This window comes from Camarhynchus parvulus, chromosome 22, assembly GCF_901933205.1.
Source record: "Camarhynchus parvulus chromosome 22, STF_HiC, whole genome shotgun sequence".
In the NCBI taxonomy this organism is placed as follows: domain Eukaryota; kingdom Metazoa; phylum Chordata; class Aves; order Passeriformes; family Thraupidae; genus Camarhynchus; species Camarhynchus parvulus.
In genome coordinates, this window is record NC_044592.1 from 1,196,967 (window position 1) to 1,215,099 (window position 18,133).

Sequence of the window (18,133 nt, forward strand, 5' to 3'; positions counted from 1 at the left end):
CACGTGCTCTGAGGAATTTGGGATAAAGATTCAAGGCATCCTCAGTGTTTAAACCCCAAAACCAATTTTTAGTTTGCTTTTGTAGCCTGGAGAGGGAGCAGCAGCAGCTCTGTCCCCCCATGGAGGTTTAACCTGGGATGGGACTTTCCAAGGTTAGGAAAAAAATGGAATTTATCCATCATTTCAACCTGCTGAGCCAGAGGTTTCTGCTCCAGTTCCTGCTCCAGTTTCCAAGCTGGCAGCTGGATGTGGAGTTTGGAAAGGAAATTTGGATATGGAGGCGTTTGGATATGGAGTTTGGATATGGAGTTTGGATATGGAATTAGGATACAGGGAGTTTGGATATGGAGTTTGGATACAGGGTTTGGATATGGAGTTTGGATGTGGAGTTTGGATGTGGAGTTTGGATATGGAATTAGGATACAGGGAGTTTGGATATGGTGTTTGGAAAGGGATTTTGGATTGGGAGTTTGGAAAGGGAGTTTGGATATGGAGGAGTTTGCGTATGGAGTTTGGGTATGGAGGAGTTTGGAAAGGGAGTTTGGAAAGGGAGTTTGGATATGGAGTTTGAATATGGAATTAGGATACAGGGTTTGGATAGGGAGTTTGGATATGGAGGAGTTTGGACATGGAATTAGGATACAAGGAGTTTGGATATGGAGTTTGGAAAGGGAGTTTGGATAGGGAGTTTGGATATGGAAGAGTTTGGAAAGGGAGATTGGATAGGGAGGATTTTGGATATGGAATTTGGATATGGAAGTTTGGATTGGGAGTTTGGAAAGGGAGTTTGGATATGGAGTTTGGATATGGAATTTGGATATGGAGGAGTGTGGTATTCACATGCCCTCTGAACAGAGTGAAACTGTGAGACAAGCAGAGAACAAGGAAAAACCAATTCTTATCTCGCTTGCTGTGCCTGTGTTGTGCCAAAGTAGAATGCAATATGGAGATTGTTTACCCAAAGTGAGGTTTTGTTCCCTTGGCCTGTCAGGGCCAGGTGTGTGTGTGTGTGTGTGTCAGACTGTCATGGGACAGTCACAAGAGAATCAGAGGTGAGTGCTGTTCTGAGCAGTTGTGAGCAAGAGTGAGTGCAGGGCAGTTTCGGTTTAGATACAATGTACACAGTGTAGTATAATAAAGTCATTAAATAGCCTTCTGATGATGGAGTCAGATGCATCATTCTCTCTCCCCTTTGTTGGAGTCACCTTTGATTTACAATAGAGGAGTTTGGATAGGGAGTTAGGATATGGAGGAGTTTGGATTTGGAGTTTGGATATGGAGTTTGGATATGGAGGAGTTTGGATATGGAGGAGTTTGGATGTGGAGGAGTTTGGATTGGGAGTTTGGATATGGAGGAGTTTGGATTTGGAGTTTGGATATGGAGTTTGGATATGGAGGAGTCTGGATATGGAGTTTGGATAGGAAGTTGGGATAGGGAGTCTGGATTGGGAGGAGTTTGGTATGGAGTTTGGATATGGAGGAGTTTGGATATGGAGTTTGGATATGGAGTTTGGATATGGAGGAGTTTGGATATGGAGGAGTTTGTTTGGGATGTGATGTGGAGCAGTTTGTTGGGGATGTGGATTTTTGCAAAACCCTCACTCTCTCCTCCATCCCATAACTCCTTTTAGGTCGTGGTTCAAGGGGAGGGAAGGGAGGAGCGGAGACAGAGGGAGAGGAGAGCTCTGAGTTCAGACTCTGCATTTACTGTTCATTTTCCCCTGTTTTTAGGGCACTGGGCTGGCAGGGAAGGAGAAGGGATGATTTGACCTTTCCCCTGCCCAGAGGCTGCCTGCTCAGGGGCTGGGAAGCTGCCTCGGGAAAGGGAGAAAGGATGAAAAACCCACCTGCTCGCCCTGAGCAGCCCACAAACCCCAAAACTAAAGCAGGCAAAGGGAGTGAGGACAGAAATTTGAGCACCTCTCACCGCAGAGGGGAAACTGAGGCACGGAGGGGCAGAGTGGCTTGCCCAGACTTGCCCAAGGAAGGTGCAGTGGGGAATTGAGCTTTGTTCTCATGAAGTTCACAGCTTGCCAAAGCTTTTTTTTTTTTTTTTTTTTTTTTTTTTTTTCTGTTTCAAAGAGGAACTTGGAATTTATGAGCCAAATAATTCGTTGGTCAGGAGGAAGGGGGGGGGATGGTCAAAATTATCATATGGCCTCAGAGCCCTCCCAGGCGCCAAAACGGGCAGGAGGCAGCACAGAACTGAAGGTAAAACTGGATGGTGGTGTTCAAAAATCAAACATGAATGGTCACGTACCCAAGCAGCTCCCCGGGGTGTGCTGAGGGTCACAGCCCTGACAGAGACGCTCTGGAAGGGGAGATCAGAGCCTCCCGCTGCCCCAAACTTTGAGAGAGAGCTGGATCAACAAAGGAAAGCTGAGTCAGACGGGATAGGAACGTTTTGACGGTCTGGATGTCAGGTGAGCCAGAGGAGGAGGTTACCCATTAACTGACAAGGCTCAGATTCCCCAGTCACACATTTACTGCTCATTCCCTGTGGGAATTTCATGCTCCAGACTCCCTTCTCTCCCCACCCAGAGGGCAGGAGTTCAGCCAAGCTCCTGCTCCAACCCTCACATTCGTTTTATTCTCCATTTGCAGCAGAACTGAGCAAGCCAGGGGAGGATTTAAGACCCCAAAACTGGAGGGTCCCCTCTTCTTCTCAACGTGCTCAATTTCCCCCCAGTGCTGTGCTGGGGTGCAGCCTCCCGGCTCCAGGGGACTCTGGGTGCAGAGGGAGCTCTGGGATAAACAGGCTGGGGTGATAAAGGCTGGAGGTCTGGCCCCGGGAGATAAAGACACATCCCTTTCTCACTTGCGGCCAGAGCCTGCCCAAAAACCCGCCTTAAATGAAAACCACGGTGGTTTTTCTGGGGTGGGAATTCTTGCTGGGAGAGGGAATGATGTGTGTGCCCAGTGTCCCGTTCCTGGGGATGGCTGGGGACTGGGAGAGGGCGACCACCCTGACCTCTCTCCACAGCTTGAACCCCCACTGAGCTGCCTTGGCACAAATATCCTCCCTGCGGTTTGTCAGCACAGATAATTCGGGGCTGGTTTATAAATGAAGAGACTGAGACAGAAAGAGAAAACCCTGTGGCTTCCCAGCAGCGTTTGGTGGGAGGAGGATGGGATCCCAGGCTCTGCATGCTGAGGGTGGCCTGTCCTTGCTGGGATGGCTGTGGAGCAAACTGGCATGTTCCACTTCCATGTGGAACACATCCCGATTTTTCCTGGCCGAATTCAGGCACAGCAGTTCCCTAAAGAGCATCAGGTTGATTTTTCAGAGAGGATGAATCCTTCCCCATCCCATTTGCACATGGATTAGCATTTAGCTGTGGTCCTACACCTAAACCTCGTTCTAGTTCTGCTCTAACTGAGAAATGAATCATTCTCTGAGGACTCCAGTGACTTCAGCTGCAGTCAGTGGTGCCCAGAGCACAGCACACATGGTTTTGGTTAAACAAAAGGCACACATACTTTCTGGGGCTTGTAATAGAAGTACCCACCCAGGAAACGAGCAGGAAGTTTTTTCTCCTCGAAATCCCATTTCAGCTTCATTAATTGTGGCACAGCCAGGCTGAATAATTCCCCGCGTGAGGAGACAACCGGGTGGCCGTGGCTTGTCCTGCCATGAGCACAGCCACCAAGGAGAAGGTGCTTCCCAAACATCCACATCCAGAGTGGATTAGCTGCGATCCCCCTCACCCAGCTGAACGCAAGGAGCCTTCCTGCCCTCCTCCCAGGCCGGGGGTGCTCAGCAGCTCCTCGGCACCATAGATGCGCTGAGCACTTCGCTTGCTGAGCAGTGTTTTTCATGCCTTTGTGCTGGGTGCGTTTTTCAGGCTATCTCCGGCAGATTTTCCCTGCCTTCGGGCACTTAGGAAAGCAAACCCAAACCTGCTTTTCCCCACCCTCCGATGAGTCACCGGGGAGGTGACAGGAAGGTTGCTCGCAGGGATTCAGTTCACTGCTAGCAAAACATTAACGAGAGAGAGTTCTCTGTCCCAGAATCCTGATTCTGGAACGATTTGGGTTGGAAGAGACCTGGAAAAGCTCTCTTGGAGCCCCTTTAGGTACTGGAAGGGGTTCTGAAGTCCCCGGTTTCTGTCCTTCCTAAAGCTCCTCTAATGCTCCATCCCAACACTCCCACCACAGCTCCACCATCCCAGCAAAATCAGAATTTTCTTGGAATTATTTTTTCTCACACACACTCCCCTGATTGTGTGCAGCACCACAACCGTTTGTGTAACAGCAGAAAGTCCAAAGATTTAACTTTTACGGGTTTTTTTCCCTTTCACCTCGAGTTCTGTCCCGCCAAAAAAAAAAAAACCAAAAAAACACAACCAAACAAAAAACCCAAAAAAAGGAAAAAAACCCGAAAAAACCAAAAAAACACCACACAATGGAAAAATACCAGCTACGAGAACTTCCCAGCACTGGGGTCAGATGGCGACTTTTTTGCAAGGCTGCCGTGCCTCTGCGCCTTGCACCTCACCGGAATCCCACGGGATTATCCACTTAACACTCTTTTCAGAGCACAAAACGCCGCGGCTTTGCTCGCTCCAGGCCGGTGAGTGATCGCGAAAAAATGCAAGAGGAGAAGCAGCACCCGGAGGAATCATTCCCGAGCGCTCCTGTGTGATTCTGGTGCTCTGAAACTTTGGGCGCTTGAGCGGTGAGCGAAAATAACGAGTGGCTAAAAACTGAAAGGAAGGGGAACAGCGAAAGCCAATTCGGCTTCTCGGGCAAACCAAACTGCACACGAGAATTTAAGCGGTTTTCGATGGAATGAACACGCGAAGTTCGCAGAACAGCGCTGGGACAGCCCCAGGTCAGCCCCTTCCTTGCACCCCGCCACGCCCAGTCATATAAAGGCTCGAACTCGACGGGAGTAATTCATTTAGCTCGGCGTCGTGGGGAGAGGCGGTTGTCCCAGAGCCGTGTCCGGACCTTGCCCGCTCCGTGCCCGCTCCGTGCCCGCCCTGCCGAGAAGGGCGCTCCGCTCACCATGCGCCGGCCCCGACGGGGCTCGCTCTGGCTCGCCGCGCCGCTGCTGCTGCTCTCGGTCAGTGGGGACGGGGCTCGTGGCGCCGTGGGGACCCTCCGGGAGCGCGGCCAGGGGGGTCCGGACCCCTGTCGGGGCTGCGCGGGGTTGTCGCGACATGCCCAGACTTGCCGCGCTGCCGAGGGGCTCGGAGCGGCGGAGTGGGACGGGGTCCGGCTGGGAAGGGGGCATCGGGGTGTTCGGGGGGCTGCCCTGGTGAGGCTCAGCCGAGCGGCGGGGGCTGTGTGAGCGGGGGGTGCCCCTGGATGGAGGTGAGGGCGGTGGGGTTACCTGCGCAGAGCGGCGCATGGGCCGCGCCTTTACCTGCGATTGCGGGGGGAAGGGCTCGTGTGAGTCGGGGGAAACTGAGGCACGGAGGGGCTCACCTGCTCCAGGGGCCGTGGGGGGGGCTGGGCCGCTCACCTGGTCTGGAGGCGACAGGGAAAACGGGGGCGGTGGGGCTCACCTGGCCCGGGGAATGGGGGGGTGGAGGCCGTGGGGCCAGGGGGGTTCGGATGGGCAGGGGAGGATGAGGAGGGTTCGGATGGGCCCGCAGACCAGGGGGGTTCGGATGGGCAAGGGAGGACGAGGAGGGTTCGGATGGGCAGGGGAGGATGAGGAGGGTTCGGATGGGCAGGGGAGGACGAGGAGGGTTCGGATGGGCCCGCAGACCAGGGGGGTTCGGATGGGCAAGGGAGGACGAGGAGGGTTCGGATGGGCAGGGGAGGACGAGGAGGGTTCGGATGCACAGGCGGACCAGGGAGGTTCGGATGCACAGGCGGACCGGGGGGGGGTTCGGATGGGCCGACGGACCGGGGGGTGGTTCGGATGGACAGGCGGACCGGGGGGTGGTTCGGATGGACAGGCGGACCGGGGAGGGTTCGGATGGACAGGCGGACCGGGGAGGGGTTCGGATGGACAGGCGGACCGGGGGTTCACCTGGGCACGGCACAGCGGGGTTCGGGGTACCGGGAGGACGTGAGGCTGCGGCCGGGGATGGGGATGGGGATGCCAGAGCCTGGAAGGGGAATTTTTTCGATGGGAAAAGCGATATCAGCCTCCCGGCTCCGAGCACATGGCCCCGGGGGGACTGTGACGGTGATAAAAGGCGGCAAACTGGACACGGCTCTCATTGCCGGAGCCCAGGGAAGGGGATTTCCACTCCCTTCGCTCCCGAGCCGTGTTTGCCATTCCGTGCTGGCATCTGGTGCCGACGCCCCTTTGGCATGTTTTAACACAAGGAATGCTCCCGGAGCAGGAATGCCACTCGCCCAAACGATGTCCCTCAGCACAGGGATTTAGGACACAAAATTCCACCTGGGCATATCATATTTCCCCGTGGATTGGATGTTGTAGAGTTGGGGAATACCTGAACTCTGTTGTCACTTGAAGTCGGGAGGATCCTGCCGTGAGTTTTATCCCAGAGATCCTGCCCTGACTTGTATCCCAGAGCTGGCCTGTAACCCAGGCTGTGGAGGAGCACATGGGTGCTGCTCCCGTGCTGGAATTACATCAGCGCTGCCCAAAACAGGTTTGCAGAGAGGGCTTCTCATCCAATTCATTCCCTACATTGCTCAGCAGAGTTTAATTAGACTGGCCTGGTAAAGTCAAGCCTTAAACCCATTGCCTAAGGGCACTCTGGTAACAGCCTCAGGGTTTTTTTTATTTTTTTTATCCCATTTTTTGGATAAGAAGGATGGGGAGCTGCTCGGTGGTGATTCACATGGCATGGTCTGATATTGCGTCATGTCCTCTCTCTTGCCTCATGGCTGGACACAGGCCATCTTTGAGGATGGATCTCTGGCCTTGCTGGAGCTCAAATTCTGCTTGCTTTGCGGGAATTCCAGGGGGAAATCCCGGCCTGCATCAGCCCAGTGTCCTTGGAGCAGGTGGCTCAGGTGCCTGCCCGGCACCGCTTTTATCCCGGTTCTCTTGCCGCCGTCAAGGGCTGTGGGACGTGTTCCATCCTCTTTCATCTCCGGAGTTCAACTCCTTTTGGGATCACCTCAGGAGAAAAACAAATCGGGGATGGAAGCAGGGGAAGTTCAAAGTTTGATGCTTTCCCGAGCTTTTTCTCCAGACTTGATCCCCCAAAGAGGAAAAGCTGATGAAGAATTCCTGTGCCTCCAATTCTTCTGCCTCCAGGCTTTCTTGAGTTGTTTACTGTGGGTGAAAAGTCCTCAAACCCGCCGTGCTGGGTTCTCCAACTGATAGTTTGACCAGGGATGGCAGCAGGGTGCTGCGGGCTGATAACCTTATCGTGCATGTGTTGTGTTCTCTGTAAATGTGAAAAACGCCAATCACTTGTTTTTAAAATTTTAAAAGTTTAATAGTAATAAAATGGTTATAAAATTAGTAATACAATTAGAGTAATAATAATTTGGACAGTTTGAATTAGGACAATATGAGACAATAAAAACAAAGAATTATGGATGTCTCGGTACCTTTTTCTGGGCAGCATGAGCCCGAAAAAGGACCCACATTAACAGAGGATTAACTCTTAAAAACAATAACCTGTTGAATATTCATACACTTCATACAATGCATAAATTCCATTCAAACACAGGATTCTGTCTGGTCATCATCAACTTCTTCCTCTTAATCCTGACAGCGTCTTCGGCGTCTTCAATGCGGGAAGAATTTTGTTTCTTCTGATAAGAGGGCAATAAATTCTCTTTTTCTGAAAGATTTAGGTGTCCCGTGACTGCTATTTTGCTGCAAGTCCTTTCTTTAAAAAAAGTATCTTGCATGGCATAGTTTCTATTTTAACATTTTTTATAACCTAAAACTATATTGAACACACTACTTAAGAGAATTAATACAGCATTACTTTCTAACACAACACATATAATATTCATTATAATATTTGCGAAAAGCCAATCATAAAATAGGCATTTTTCACAGTAAAGAAATGAAATCCTGTGGCTGAGGGGCCCTCCCAAACTGCAGAAAACGCTGTGGTGTTGCTGTGATCACCCTCACAGCGTGGCAGAGTTCAGGCAGGGAAGAAACATGGATTTTTTTCCCCCTATGGAAGGGACAAATTGTCCCTTCACTCCCAGGACTTCCAAGACCAGAATGGGTAAAAGCTGTTGTGGCTGGAGCTCCTCAAGTGGATTAAAAAACTTCACAAACTTGCAAATGTTCCTAGCTGGAGAAAAGGGGAGCAGAGGCAGGTCCAGTAGAGCCAGAAGGTGTTGGAGGGACATGGATTTGATCCCTCTGAGTTGGGGTCCGGAGCTGGCCCCGTTCCTGGCCTGGATCGGGGCTCTGTGGCCTGGTCGTGGTGGGTGTTTGTCCTTGCCATGGCCTTGATGCCTTAAGTTTTAGCTTTCATATTTTTCAGTTTCTGTGCTGCCTAGGTGTGCGGCTCTGAGCTTCGTGTGGTAAGCTCCCTCCACAGAGCAGCCAGACAAAACAATTCCTTTTCTAGCCTGGGGCCAAGGACAACCGCTACAAGTTTCAGGCCCAAAAGCATAAACAATGGTGAACTTGAGAGAAAAACAGGAAGGATGGGACTTTGTAACGTAAAGCTATAATTGGACAATTAACTCCAATATGGTAATGAACCAAGACCTTTAAAAGTGAGAGACCTCGTGACTGGTCGTCCATTTTGTGACCATTCTGGCTCATCTTGTGTGCAGCCCTGGCTGGGCTCTTGTGCTGCCCAAGGTGCATCCATTCAGGATATCCTTTTTATAAATCCCTACTTTATTTTTCTGTCCAGCCTCTGCTCTGGGCCAGCCGTCCCAAGGCACGGCCCTGGCTGGTGTCCGCGGTGGTTTGTGATGTCACCATCACAGAGCCCCGTGACCTTTCCTGACCTGGGGCAGCCAGTTCTGCCTTTCCTGTGGCGGGAAGCTCGGGAGGAGGAGGAGGAGGAGGCAGGAACCGGTTTGCAAACTCCATTGTTTCGGTGTTCTAGGCAGCTTCTGACTCACGGCAGAAATATGCTTTAACTTCACCCTCGTGTTGGGGAGGGGAGAGGAGAAGCGTCTCCTGCAGCCCGTGAGGCTGTGGCAAGTCTGTCCTGACACCCCGGTGAGCCAGGGGCAGCTTTATATCCATGGATATCCAGCTTTATATCCATGGATATCCAGCTTTATATCCATGGATTGTCACCCTGGTTTTTTAAGATTTTCCAAGCCTTCTGATGTTGACATTCTTGTAAGAACTTTATCACACACTTCCTGTAAATAACTCATTGTTTTGCATTCTTTTATGGAAGAAGAGAGAATTGATGAACTGTTGGTTTGACCAGTGTCATTGGAGAGGTGTCACCGTCACCCTCCAATCCGCTGTCACTTTTGGAAAACTATAAATGCTAGAGCCAGAAAATAAACTTCCCTTTTTTCCTTCGCCTTGAAAATGGTGGTGTGCTTGCGTTCTTTCATGTTATATAGTGACAATGGATATCCAGTTTTATATGCATGGATATCCAGCTTTATATCCACAGATATCCATGGAGCAGCTCTGTGCTGGCTCAGAGGCCGATGGGGTTGTCCCCACTGGGGACATTGAGGTGCCCCAAAGCCCAAGGGGACATTCCTGCTGAGCATCGTCCCTGCTGTGGGGCAGGAAGGATCTGAGGCAGCACAAAAAGGGTGTGGAGAGCTGAGGGAAATGTGACTTTTCTTCCTGATCTTCAGCAGAATAACAGGGAAAACAGAGTGACAGCCCAGGGGTTTGTGCTGGGCGCCGGAGCCGCCTCCCAGCCTTGACACGGGGCTCTTTCCTGCCACAAACCCTTCCTCTTGCCGACTCTCCCCTTCCACTGGGGCTCTTGGTGCACTTGGAAACTGGGGGAGGAAAAGGGTCCTTCTCAGAAATTGGGAAGGAAAAGGGTCCTCAGAAATTGGGAAGGAAAAGGGTCCCTCTCAGAAACTGGGGGAGCAAAATGGTCCCTCTCAGAAACTGGGGGAGGAAAAGGGTCCCTCTCAGAAATTGGGAAGGAAAGAGGTTGTTCTCAGAAACTGGGGAAGGAAAAGGGTCGTTCTCAGAAACTGGTAAGGAAAAGGGTCCCTCTCAGAAACTGGTAAGGAAAAGGGTCCCTCTCAGAAACTGAGGGAGGAAAAGGGTCGTTCTCAGCAACTGGGGAAGCAAAAGGGTCGTTCTCAGAAAATGGGAAGGAAAGGGGTCGTTAGCGGCTCTTTGCCCTGCTGATAACCTGGCAAGCAGAATTCCCCTGCAAACCTCCAGATCTCTTCTTGGCTTTGCCAAGGAAAAACTGGCCCTGTTTTGTGGGGAGTGCCTTTGGCTGAGGTGGCTCTGAGCCATCCCAAAGCTCCTCTCCTGCTTCACTGGGCACAGCAGCTCTCACCCTGCCCTTTCTCCCGTTGCCCGATGGATTTGGGGTGGTTTTTAACCCGAGGTTTTCTGTATTTTTTAACAGGCAGCCCCTTGGGAAGCCAGTGCTGTCACCCTGGGGAAGAGGGACAGCTTGGATTCCTTGGATCTAGGCTGGGGAAGGGAAGATGATTACTACAGGAAAAGCGATGGTCTCTATTGCAAGAAGTGCCCTGCAGGTGAGATGGCCTCAGCGCTGGTCCCACCCCTGCAGCCTCTCTGTGCTCCTGTTCCTGTCCTCGCTCCTCCCGAGGGGCAGCAGAGCCCCAGCTCTGCCCTGCTCCACTGTCACGGATCTAAGCCCTCATTTTGGGAATATTTTCCTTTTCTTGGCTCATTTGCCTTTGAGCTTTGCTGGTGGTGGAATCGCAGAATCCTTCAGGTTGGAAAAGCCCTCCAAGGCCACCAAATCCAACCTGTGCCCGATGCCCACCTTGTCACTGAGTGCCACTGAGTCCAGCCCTTCCTGGGACACCTGCAGGGATGGGCACTCCAACCCTCCCTGGGCAGTGCCAGGCCCTGAGCCCCCTTTCCATGGGGAAATTCCTGCTGTGCCCACCCAGACCGCGCCCTGGCCCAGCCTGAGGCCGTTCCCTCTGCTCCTGTCCCTGTTCCCTGGGATAAGATCCCAAATCCCCCCGGCTGTCCCCTCCTGGCAGGAGCTGTGCAGAGCCACAAGGGCCCCCCCTGAGCCTCCTTTGCTCCAGGCTGAGCCCCTTCCCAGCTCCCCCAGCCCCTCCTGGTGCCCCAAACCCTTCCCTGTGTGTTCAGAGTTTCCCTTTCTCTTCAGGCACCTACCTTACCAAGGAGTGTGAGGAGCAGAGAGGCTCCAGCACGTGTGAGCCCTGTGGACTCGGGGAATACATGGAATATCCAAACGCCCTCCTGTCCTGCCAGGAGTGCTCCAAGTGCAAGGAAGGTACGAGCTGGGGGGAGCAGGGCTGGTGGCTCAGGCTGGGTCCAGCCGAGCTCTCTCAGAGCACAGTGTCACCTGCAGTGTCCCCAGAGGGTGGCTGGGGCTGCAATCTGGGCCAGACCCACATCTGTTAAAGGCCACAGATCCACATCTGTTAAAGGCCACATCCCTCATGCAAAGCTTGAGCACGAGACTCCGCACAGAGCAGGAGGATGAGGCTCCCAGCAGCACTGGCAGCTGCTGGTGGAGTTTGATCCAGGCACTGCTTTTCCCTTGTGGGGCAGGAGAACTGGCACTCAACAGCAGGGAGGGACCTGGTCCTGCCCAGGGTGGGAGCCACGGTGGAGCTGTGTCCCCTCTGTCCCACAGATCAGGTGGAGCTGAGTCCCTGCCAGCCCCAGAGGAACACGGTGTGTGCCTGCAGCAACGGCACCTTCTGCCCCCCGGAGCACCCCTGTGAGATGTGCCAGAAGTGCCAGCCCAGGTGGGTCTGGGGCCGTGGTGGCTGTTGGGGAAGATGGAACAGGAAAGCCTTATAAATACAATTGTCTGGTGAAAGATTTTGAGAATATGGAAACTATAAGTGAGATTGAAATGAAAGCAAGCTTTGTTACTGAACAACTGGAAAACAATGGTGTGGCCGGCTGAAGGTGATCCCCTTTTGGTGGAACAATTCCCTCTGCTTGCAGACAGCTCCAAGGGTCAGAGCAGACCCTACAGCTTGGCAGGAGGGGCCCAAAGAGGAGTTTTTAGGGTTTAAAATGTAACACAGGATGGTAATGTAATGATTCTTATAGGCTGTATGGAAATGCTGTAGGATTTGTATCTTGTACTAGATTGGTTAGTGAGAATCAGAATATTCAACACAGAAGAAGATTTATTGTGTTGGAATGAGAACTTGGGCCTCTTACCCATTTTACTGTCTTATGCTTTTTCTCTCTTGCCTCTTTACTCTCTTACCCTCTCATCCTCTCCCCCCCTCTCTTCTCTCGGGCCTGCTCTGAGCTGTGCCTGGCAGCTCCCAGCAGGGCCCTTTGCAATAAACCCCAAGTTCCACGACCTTGGCTGCAGAGATCTCTCGTCTCCGTCCATCCCGAGCGTCCTACAGGTGGCTCCTGTGGGGTTTGTGCTGCTGAGCCACAGCTGCTGAGCCCACCCTATGTCCCCTCTCCCAGGTGTCCCAAGGGCCAAGTGATGCTGAAACCCTGCACACCCTACAGTGACCTCCAGTGTGGTCCTTACACGGCCGCCTTCCCCTCCTGTGAGTCGGGAGGGCTGAGGGATGGGGTGGGAGCTGCTGCTGAGGCCAAAGCAGGAGCAGCTGCTCACACCCTGCTTTATCTGCTTCAGACCTCAAGGCCCTCACAGGGATTGTTGCGATAGCTGTGATCGTGACTGGGATTGCTGTCTGCTGCTGGAAATGCCGCTGCAGCTCCCCAGGTGAGTGCAGGAGGCCCCTGGAGCACCCACCTTGGCCAGGGGCTCTGCACTGCTGTGGGCTGGGTGGGAAGAGAGACCCTGGGAACACCCACCTGGTGTGGGCAAGAGAGACCCCAGGAACGCTCACCTGGTGTGGGCAGAGTGGGAAGAGGGTCCTGCCTGGGGGAAGAGGGATCACAGCGCTCTTTCCATCTTCCAGGGGATGGGAGACCCTCGTGCAAGAATCCCTTAGAAACTGTGGTGAGTTCCTGGGATGGCAGGGGGGAATGGCTCTGTTTGTGGGCTGGGGTAATGTCACCTGTTCCCTCTGCTCCCCACTTGGCCAGCAGCTCCTGCGAAGGCTGGAGGAGCAGGGGGATGAATCTCACCCAGAAGTTTCTGGAAGGCTGGAGGAGCAGGGAGATGAGTCTCACCCAGAAGTTTCTGGAAGGCTGGAGGAGCAGGGGATGAGTCTCACCCAGAAGTTTCTGGAAGGCTGGAGGAGCAGGGAGATGAGTCTCACCCAGCTGGGAAGGCTGGAGGAGCAGGGAGATGATGTGTCTTAGCCAGCAGTTTCTGGAAGGCTGGAGGAGCAGGGAGATGAGTCTCACCCAGAAGTTTCTGGAAGGCTGGAGGAGCAGGGGGATGAGTCTCACCCAGAAGTTTCTGGAAGGCTGGAGGAGCAGGGGATGAGTCTCACCCAGCTGGGAAGGCTGGAGGAGCAGGGGATGAGTCTCACCCAGAAGTTTCTGGAAGGCTGGAGGAGCAGGGGATGAGTCTCACCCAGCTGGGAAGATTGGAGGAGCAGGGGATGAGTCTCACCCAGAAGTTTCTGGAAGGCTGGAGGAGCAGGGGATGAGGGTTATCCCTGCAGGGTTGTGGTAGAGCTGGGCCAGGCAGAGGAGGCTCTCTGGTGGTGCTCTGGGTGCTTCCAGCCCCCTCCTCAGTGCCATTAGCACTTTCCTGGTGGCAGTGCTGGCACATCCAGAATCCACAGTGGAGATCCCAGGATAGGGGTGGGCTGTCCTCGCCCAGAGCTCCTCCAAGCTCGAGATCCATGCCCTTGGATCCATGGCGGGTTCCTGCTTCCCAAACCACCACAGTTTGTGTCTCTCCCTTGCCACTGAACTCCATGTTTCAGAAGATGCTGTGGTGCAAGACAGAGAACGTGGGCACAGAGGACAACAACGCCAACACGGAGACAGAGAGGGACAGGGCAGCAGAGAGACAGGTACGTGAGTGGCACCCCCTGCCCCGGCGTGCCAGGCCAAGATCTGATCATCCTGGGGAGCTTCCAGGGCTGGGCTGCTCAGGGGGATGGTGAAGGGTCTCTTTGTGGGGTCAGCATGACAAAATCTGCTCGTGGCAGTCGAAAGAGTCCTCAGAGCAAACACAGCTCTGGTGTCCCCATCTCGGGGGCTGCTGCCATTGCAGAGAGGAAACATGGAAGTCCTGAGGCTGGGTGGATCAGACAGGGATGTTCTGGGGCTGATCAGACATGGATGTTCTGGGGCTGGGTGGATCAGACATGGATGTCCTGGGGCTGATCAGACATGGATGTTCTGGGGCTGGGTGGATCAGACATGGATGTCCTGGGGCTGATCAGACATGGATGTTCTGGGGCTGATCAGACATGGATGTTCTGGGGCTGGGTGGATCAGACATGGATGCCCTGGAGGTTGGTGGTGATCTCCTGTGCCAACAGCCCTGGGACAGAGGGAGAGGGTCTCCAATCCCCATTAATCACACACTGCTGCTGGGGCTTGGTGGGTGCAGGAGTGACATTGTCATTGCAGGAGTGACACTGTCATTGCAGGAGTGACGTTGTCATTGCAGGAGTGACATTGTCATTGCAGGGGTGACATTGTCATTGCAGGAGTGACACTGTCATTGCAGGAGTGACATTGTCATTGCAGGAGTGACATTGTCATTGCAGGGGTGACACTGTCATTGCAGGGGTGACACTGTCATTGCAGGAGTGACATTGTCATTGCAGGGGTGACACTGTCATTGCAGGGGTGACACTGTCATTGCAGGAGTCATTGTCATTGCAGGAGTGACATTGTCATTCCAGGAGTGACACTGTCATTGCAGGGGTGACACTGTCATTGCAGGAGTGACACTGTCATTGCAGGAGTGACATTGTCATTGCAGGAGTGACATTGTCATTGCAGGAGATGCTGCCAAGTAGGAGTGAGAGACCCTGGAGGACTCTGGTTCCAGCACCAGAGACTGAACCCAGTCAAGGTGAGTGCTGGGGCCCAGGGGAAGTGCTGGGCTGGGATTGCTGTCCCTGCTGCCCGTGCTCTGAGCTGTCCCTTTGCCCCTCCAGTGCTGAAGAGCTACTTTTACACCTTTGGGAGGAAAGTGCCCAGAGATGACTGGAAGAGATTCGGCCACAGCCTGAACCTGGAGGACAACGACATCACCACGGGCAAGACCCTGGATGATTTCTACGACATGATGCGCAGGTGGCAGAACAGGGAGGGCTCCAAGGCCTCTGTGAACACCCTGCTGGACACCCTGGAGCGCCTCAGCCTCGGGGGGGTGGCAGAGGACATCTGTGACACGCTGGTGCGGGAGGGACGTTTTCAGTACGAAACGAGCTGAAGGAGCAGGGCACACGCCCTGCAGATGTGAAAAACTCAGAACAGCTCGATTGGAGCTGTTCGTAGCTGTCCTGTGCCTCTGCTTTTGAAGCCATCATGAGTTCAGCTGAGCCAGGAGGAGCTGATCCTCATGTGAAGCACAAGCCTCAGGCTCCTCTCTCTGGAGTTACAGGTTCAATGTTGGTTCTTCCTCGTGCAATCCAAGCTGGTTTCTTGACTTCACTGGGTCAACACCAAGAGATTCAAATAATTTCAATCTGCCTTGGACCATCTCGGAAGCATTGGTACTACCCAGATTTCTTTGAGATCTGTGCAGAGAAGGGGTTTTGGCATCCCTGTGCTTTTGAACTGGATCATCCTTGATTCACAAAGGATTCCTGGCATCATGAACTGGCTTCTGCTTCTAGAACATCTCTAAGTAAGCTTCATTCTGCATGCTTGGTGGTTCTGCAAGCACAGCTGGGATCTCGGGCTCTTTTTTGTGACCTAAATTTTTAGGTTTTCTTTTTTTGTTTGTTTGTTTTTGTTTTTTGTTTACATGGTTCTGCTTGTTCTTAGGAGCCAGTTTAAAACTGCCCTTGGAGGGGACAGCGGGGAATGATTGATTTTGCACTACGGACACTGGGGTTGCCTGGGGAAAGGGACAATGCAGGGGTCACCCAGCCCAGCCCCCTGCCAGGATCAGGGACACCTTCCTCTCCATGAGGTTTCTCCAAGCCCCATCCAGCCTGACCTTGAATGTTTGCCAGGATGGAGCAGCTTATCTGGGCAGCCTTTCCGCCAGTGTTTACCCACCTTCATTATGAAGTACTTTTTTGTTAAATCTAACATAATGTGAATTTCATTTGGTTAAAGCTATTCCTGTGTCCTGGTACTGGAAGGGCCTTGAAGGTGTCCCAGAGCCTTCTCTTCTCCAGGCTGGACAATCCCAGCTCTCCCAGCCTGGCTCCAGAGGGGTTCCAGGCCTCGGACCAGCTCCGTGGCCTCCTCTGGATTTGCTCCAGGATTGCACATCCTTGTGGAGGCCCCAGAGCTGCAGGCGGGGTGGGAGGAGAGGGGAGAATGCCCTCGTGGCCCTGCTGGGCCCAGGTGAGCCCCGTGGCTGTGGGGTGGCTCTGCTGTCCCTCAGCGTGCAGGGGTGAATGCACAGCGTGTGAGCGTGGCCATGGTACCTCCTGCCCGTCCCAGGGCAACTTCTCAAGCACTGCACCTCACACAGAGCTCAGGGACAACCTAGCTGGGAAAACTACTGTTTTACTTGAGCTGCCACCCCAGTCCAGCCCAGTACATCACCAGTGTGGTGCGAGGGTCCTGAGCACCCTTCATGCTGCTCCCATTCCCCCACCCTCCAATAAGACAAGCAGAACTTTTGTACGTATTTATTTAGTAACTGTAAACTTTACATATATTAACTTAAAAGCTTTATAAAAATATTGTTTTTATGCATGGTTGTGTGTTTTTTACAGAGCTCTGGCCCAGCCAGTTGCTTGTCCAGTGTTTTACGTTTCTGTTTATGAAGGTTTACTTAAAAAAAAAAAAATTCTCCTGATTTTCTCGTCTGGTTTGATTTGTTTTCCCCCCAGAACTCTGCTGAGGGGTCTCAATGGCCACCAAGGTCCAGGGTCCCAGTGGACACCAGCTGCTCCATGTGGCACTGAGGACTCAGCCCATGGAATTAATGCTCAGGGACGGTCCCCACCAGTGCCCAAGGGTCCTTTGTGCCAGGGAAAGCCCTCAGGAGCCATCCTGGCCTTTGTTTACCCCAGACCAGAGCCCCGTGCCAGAGCAGGGGGTGCCACTGTCCCTGTGCCTGCTCGGGGGGCTCCGGCTCCACCAGCCAGGGCTCTGTGTGTTGCAGTAGCTGTGTTGCAAATCCATGCAGTGCTTAGTGACAAAAGGGCTCTGCTCAGCCCCCCAAAAACGCCCCTGCAGCTGCTCCCCAGCCCCTGCACTGCGGAGGGGGTGTTGAGGAGCGTGGGGCTGGGGTGAAAAGCAGGAGCTGCTGTTGAGCTGCCCGGAGGGTTCGTGCCCAGGGGCCCCTCCTGGGCATTGCCCGGTGCCCCCTGAGCATGCAGGCCTGGGCACATGCGGGTTCAGTGCCAGGGCTCGCGTCCCGGCCTGGGCAAGGCAAACAGGACTCAGAAGCAGCGGCGAGTGCCCAGGCTGTGTGAAAAGGAGAGAAAGTCGTGGTCCTACCTGCTGGCCGGGGCTGCCAAGGGACACAACGCCGAGGGTGAGGAGCCACCGCGCTCCTGCATCGAGGCTGAGGGCGGCCATGCACAAGGGGAGGCTCCAAGGTGCTCCAGGAGCAGCGTGGGGTGGGAGGGGATGCCCCAGGAGCATCCCTGGTGCCTCTGCAGGGATGGGCTCCAAGGAGCTTTCCCCATCCCAGCTGGGGAGGGTGAGGAGGTTCGGGTGCCTCCTGCCCTGCCTGGCAGCCCTGCAGGTGGGACAGGCAGAGTCAGTCCGATGGAAAAGCCGCCTGGTGTTGTGCCAGGGGTGGGTCCTGCCAGGCCTGGCTGTCCCTGCCCGTCCCAGGAGCGCTGCGAGGGGGGGACGGCATCACCCCAGCCTGGCACAGGGATGTGCCTGCCCAGCTGCTCCTCCCACACACACAGGGACCACGCCGGGCTTTTAAAATACCATTTATTACAATGGAGCCTTCCAGGCTAAAATCCCCAGCCGAGGGCTCGGGGTTGGTTTCTGGTGTGGCAGATTGAGGGAGTGGGTGTGGGTTTGGGGTTTTTTTTTTTGCTTTAAGTTTCTGTCTAAACAAAACTGAAGAGTTAAGAACAG

The 18,133-nt window shown here is 53.7% G+C and overlaps 1 protein-coding gene across 3 annotated transcripts; it reads left to right on the forward strand.

Moving 5' to 3' along the window:
- Positions 1-4,947: 4,947 nt before the first annotated feature.
- Positions 4,948-16,879, forward strand: LOC115912635 (tumor necrosis factor receptor superfamily member 10B-like). 3 transcript variants are annotated; one of them, XM_030964282.1, is made up of 10 exons: positions 4,948-5,068; positions 10,440-10,572; positions 11,184-11,312; positions 11,679-11,793; positions 12,485-12,570; positions 12,660-12,749; positions 12,949-12,989; positions 13,870-13,959; positions 14,903-14,975; positions 15,061-16,879. In XM_030964282.1, exons 1-10 carry the CDS (start codon positions 5,012-5,014, stop codon positions 15,336-15,338), a joined length of 1,092 nt encoding a protein of 363 aa, XP_030820142.1. In that variant the 5' UTR covers positions 4,948-5,011; the 3' UTR covers positions 15,339-16,879. The 3 variants fall into 3 exon arrangements, with proteins under 3 accessions (XP_030820142.1, XP_030820143.1, XP_030820144.1); XM_030964283.1 differs by having other exon boundaries at positions 13,873-13,959; XM_030964284.1 differs by having other exon boundaries at positions 12,949-12,986.
- The last annotated feature ends 1,254 nt before the right edge of the window (positions 16,880-18,133 follow it).

Excerpts from the sequence above, each read along its gene's own strand:
- LOC115912635 (XM_030964282.1), top strand. The coding sequence starts at position 5,012 with ATGCGCCGGCCCCGACGGGGCTCGCTCTGGCTCGCCGCGCCGCTGCTG. Across the intron at positions 12,571-12,659 it reads CACGGCCGCCTTCCCCTCCT|ACCTCAAGGCCCTCACAGGG; the intron begins GTGAGTCGGGAG and ends TATCTGCTTCAG. Across the intron at positions 13,960-14,902 it reads ACAGGGCAGCAGAGAGACAG|GAGATGCTGCCAAGTAGGAG; the intron begins GTACGTGAGTGG and ends TTGTCATTGCAG.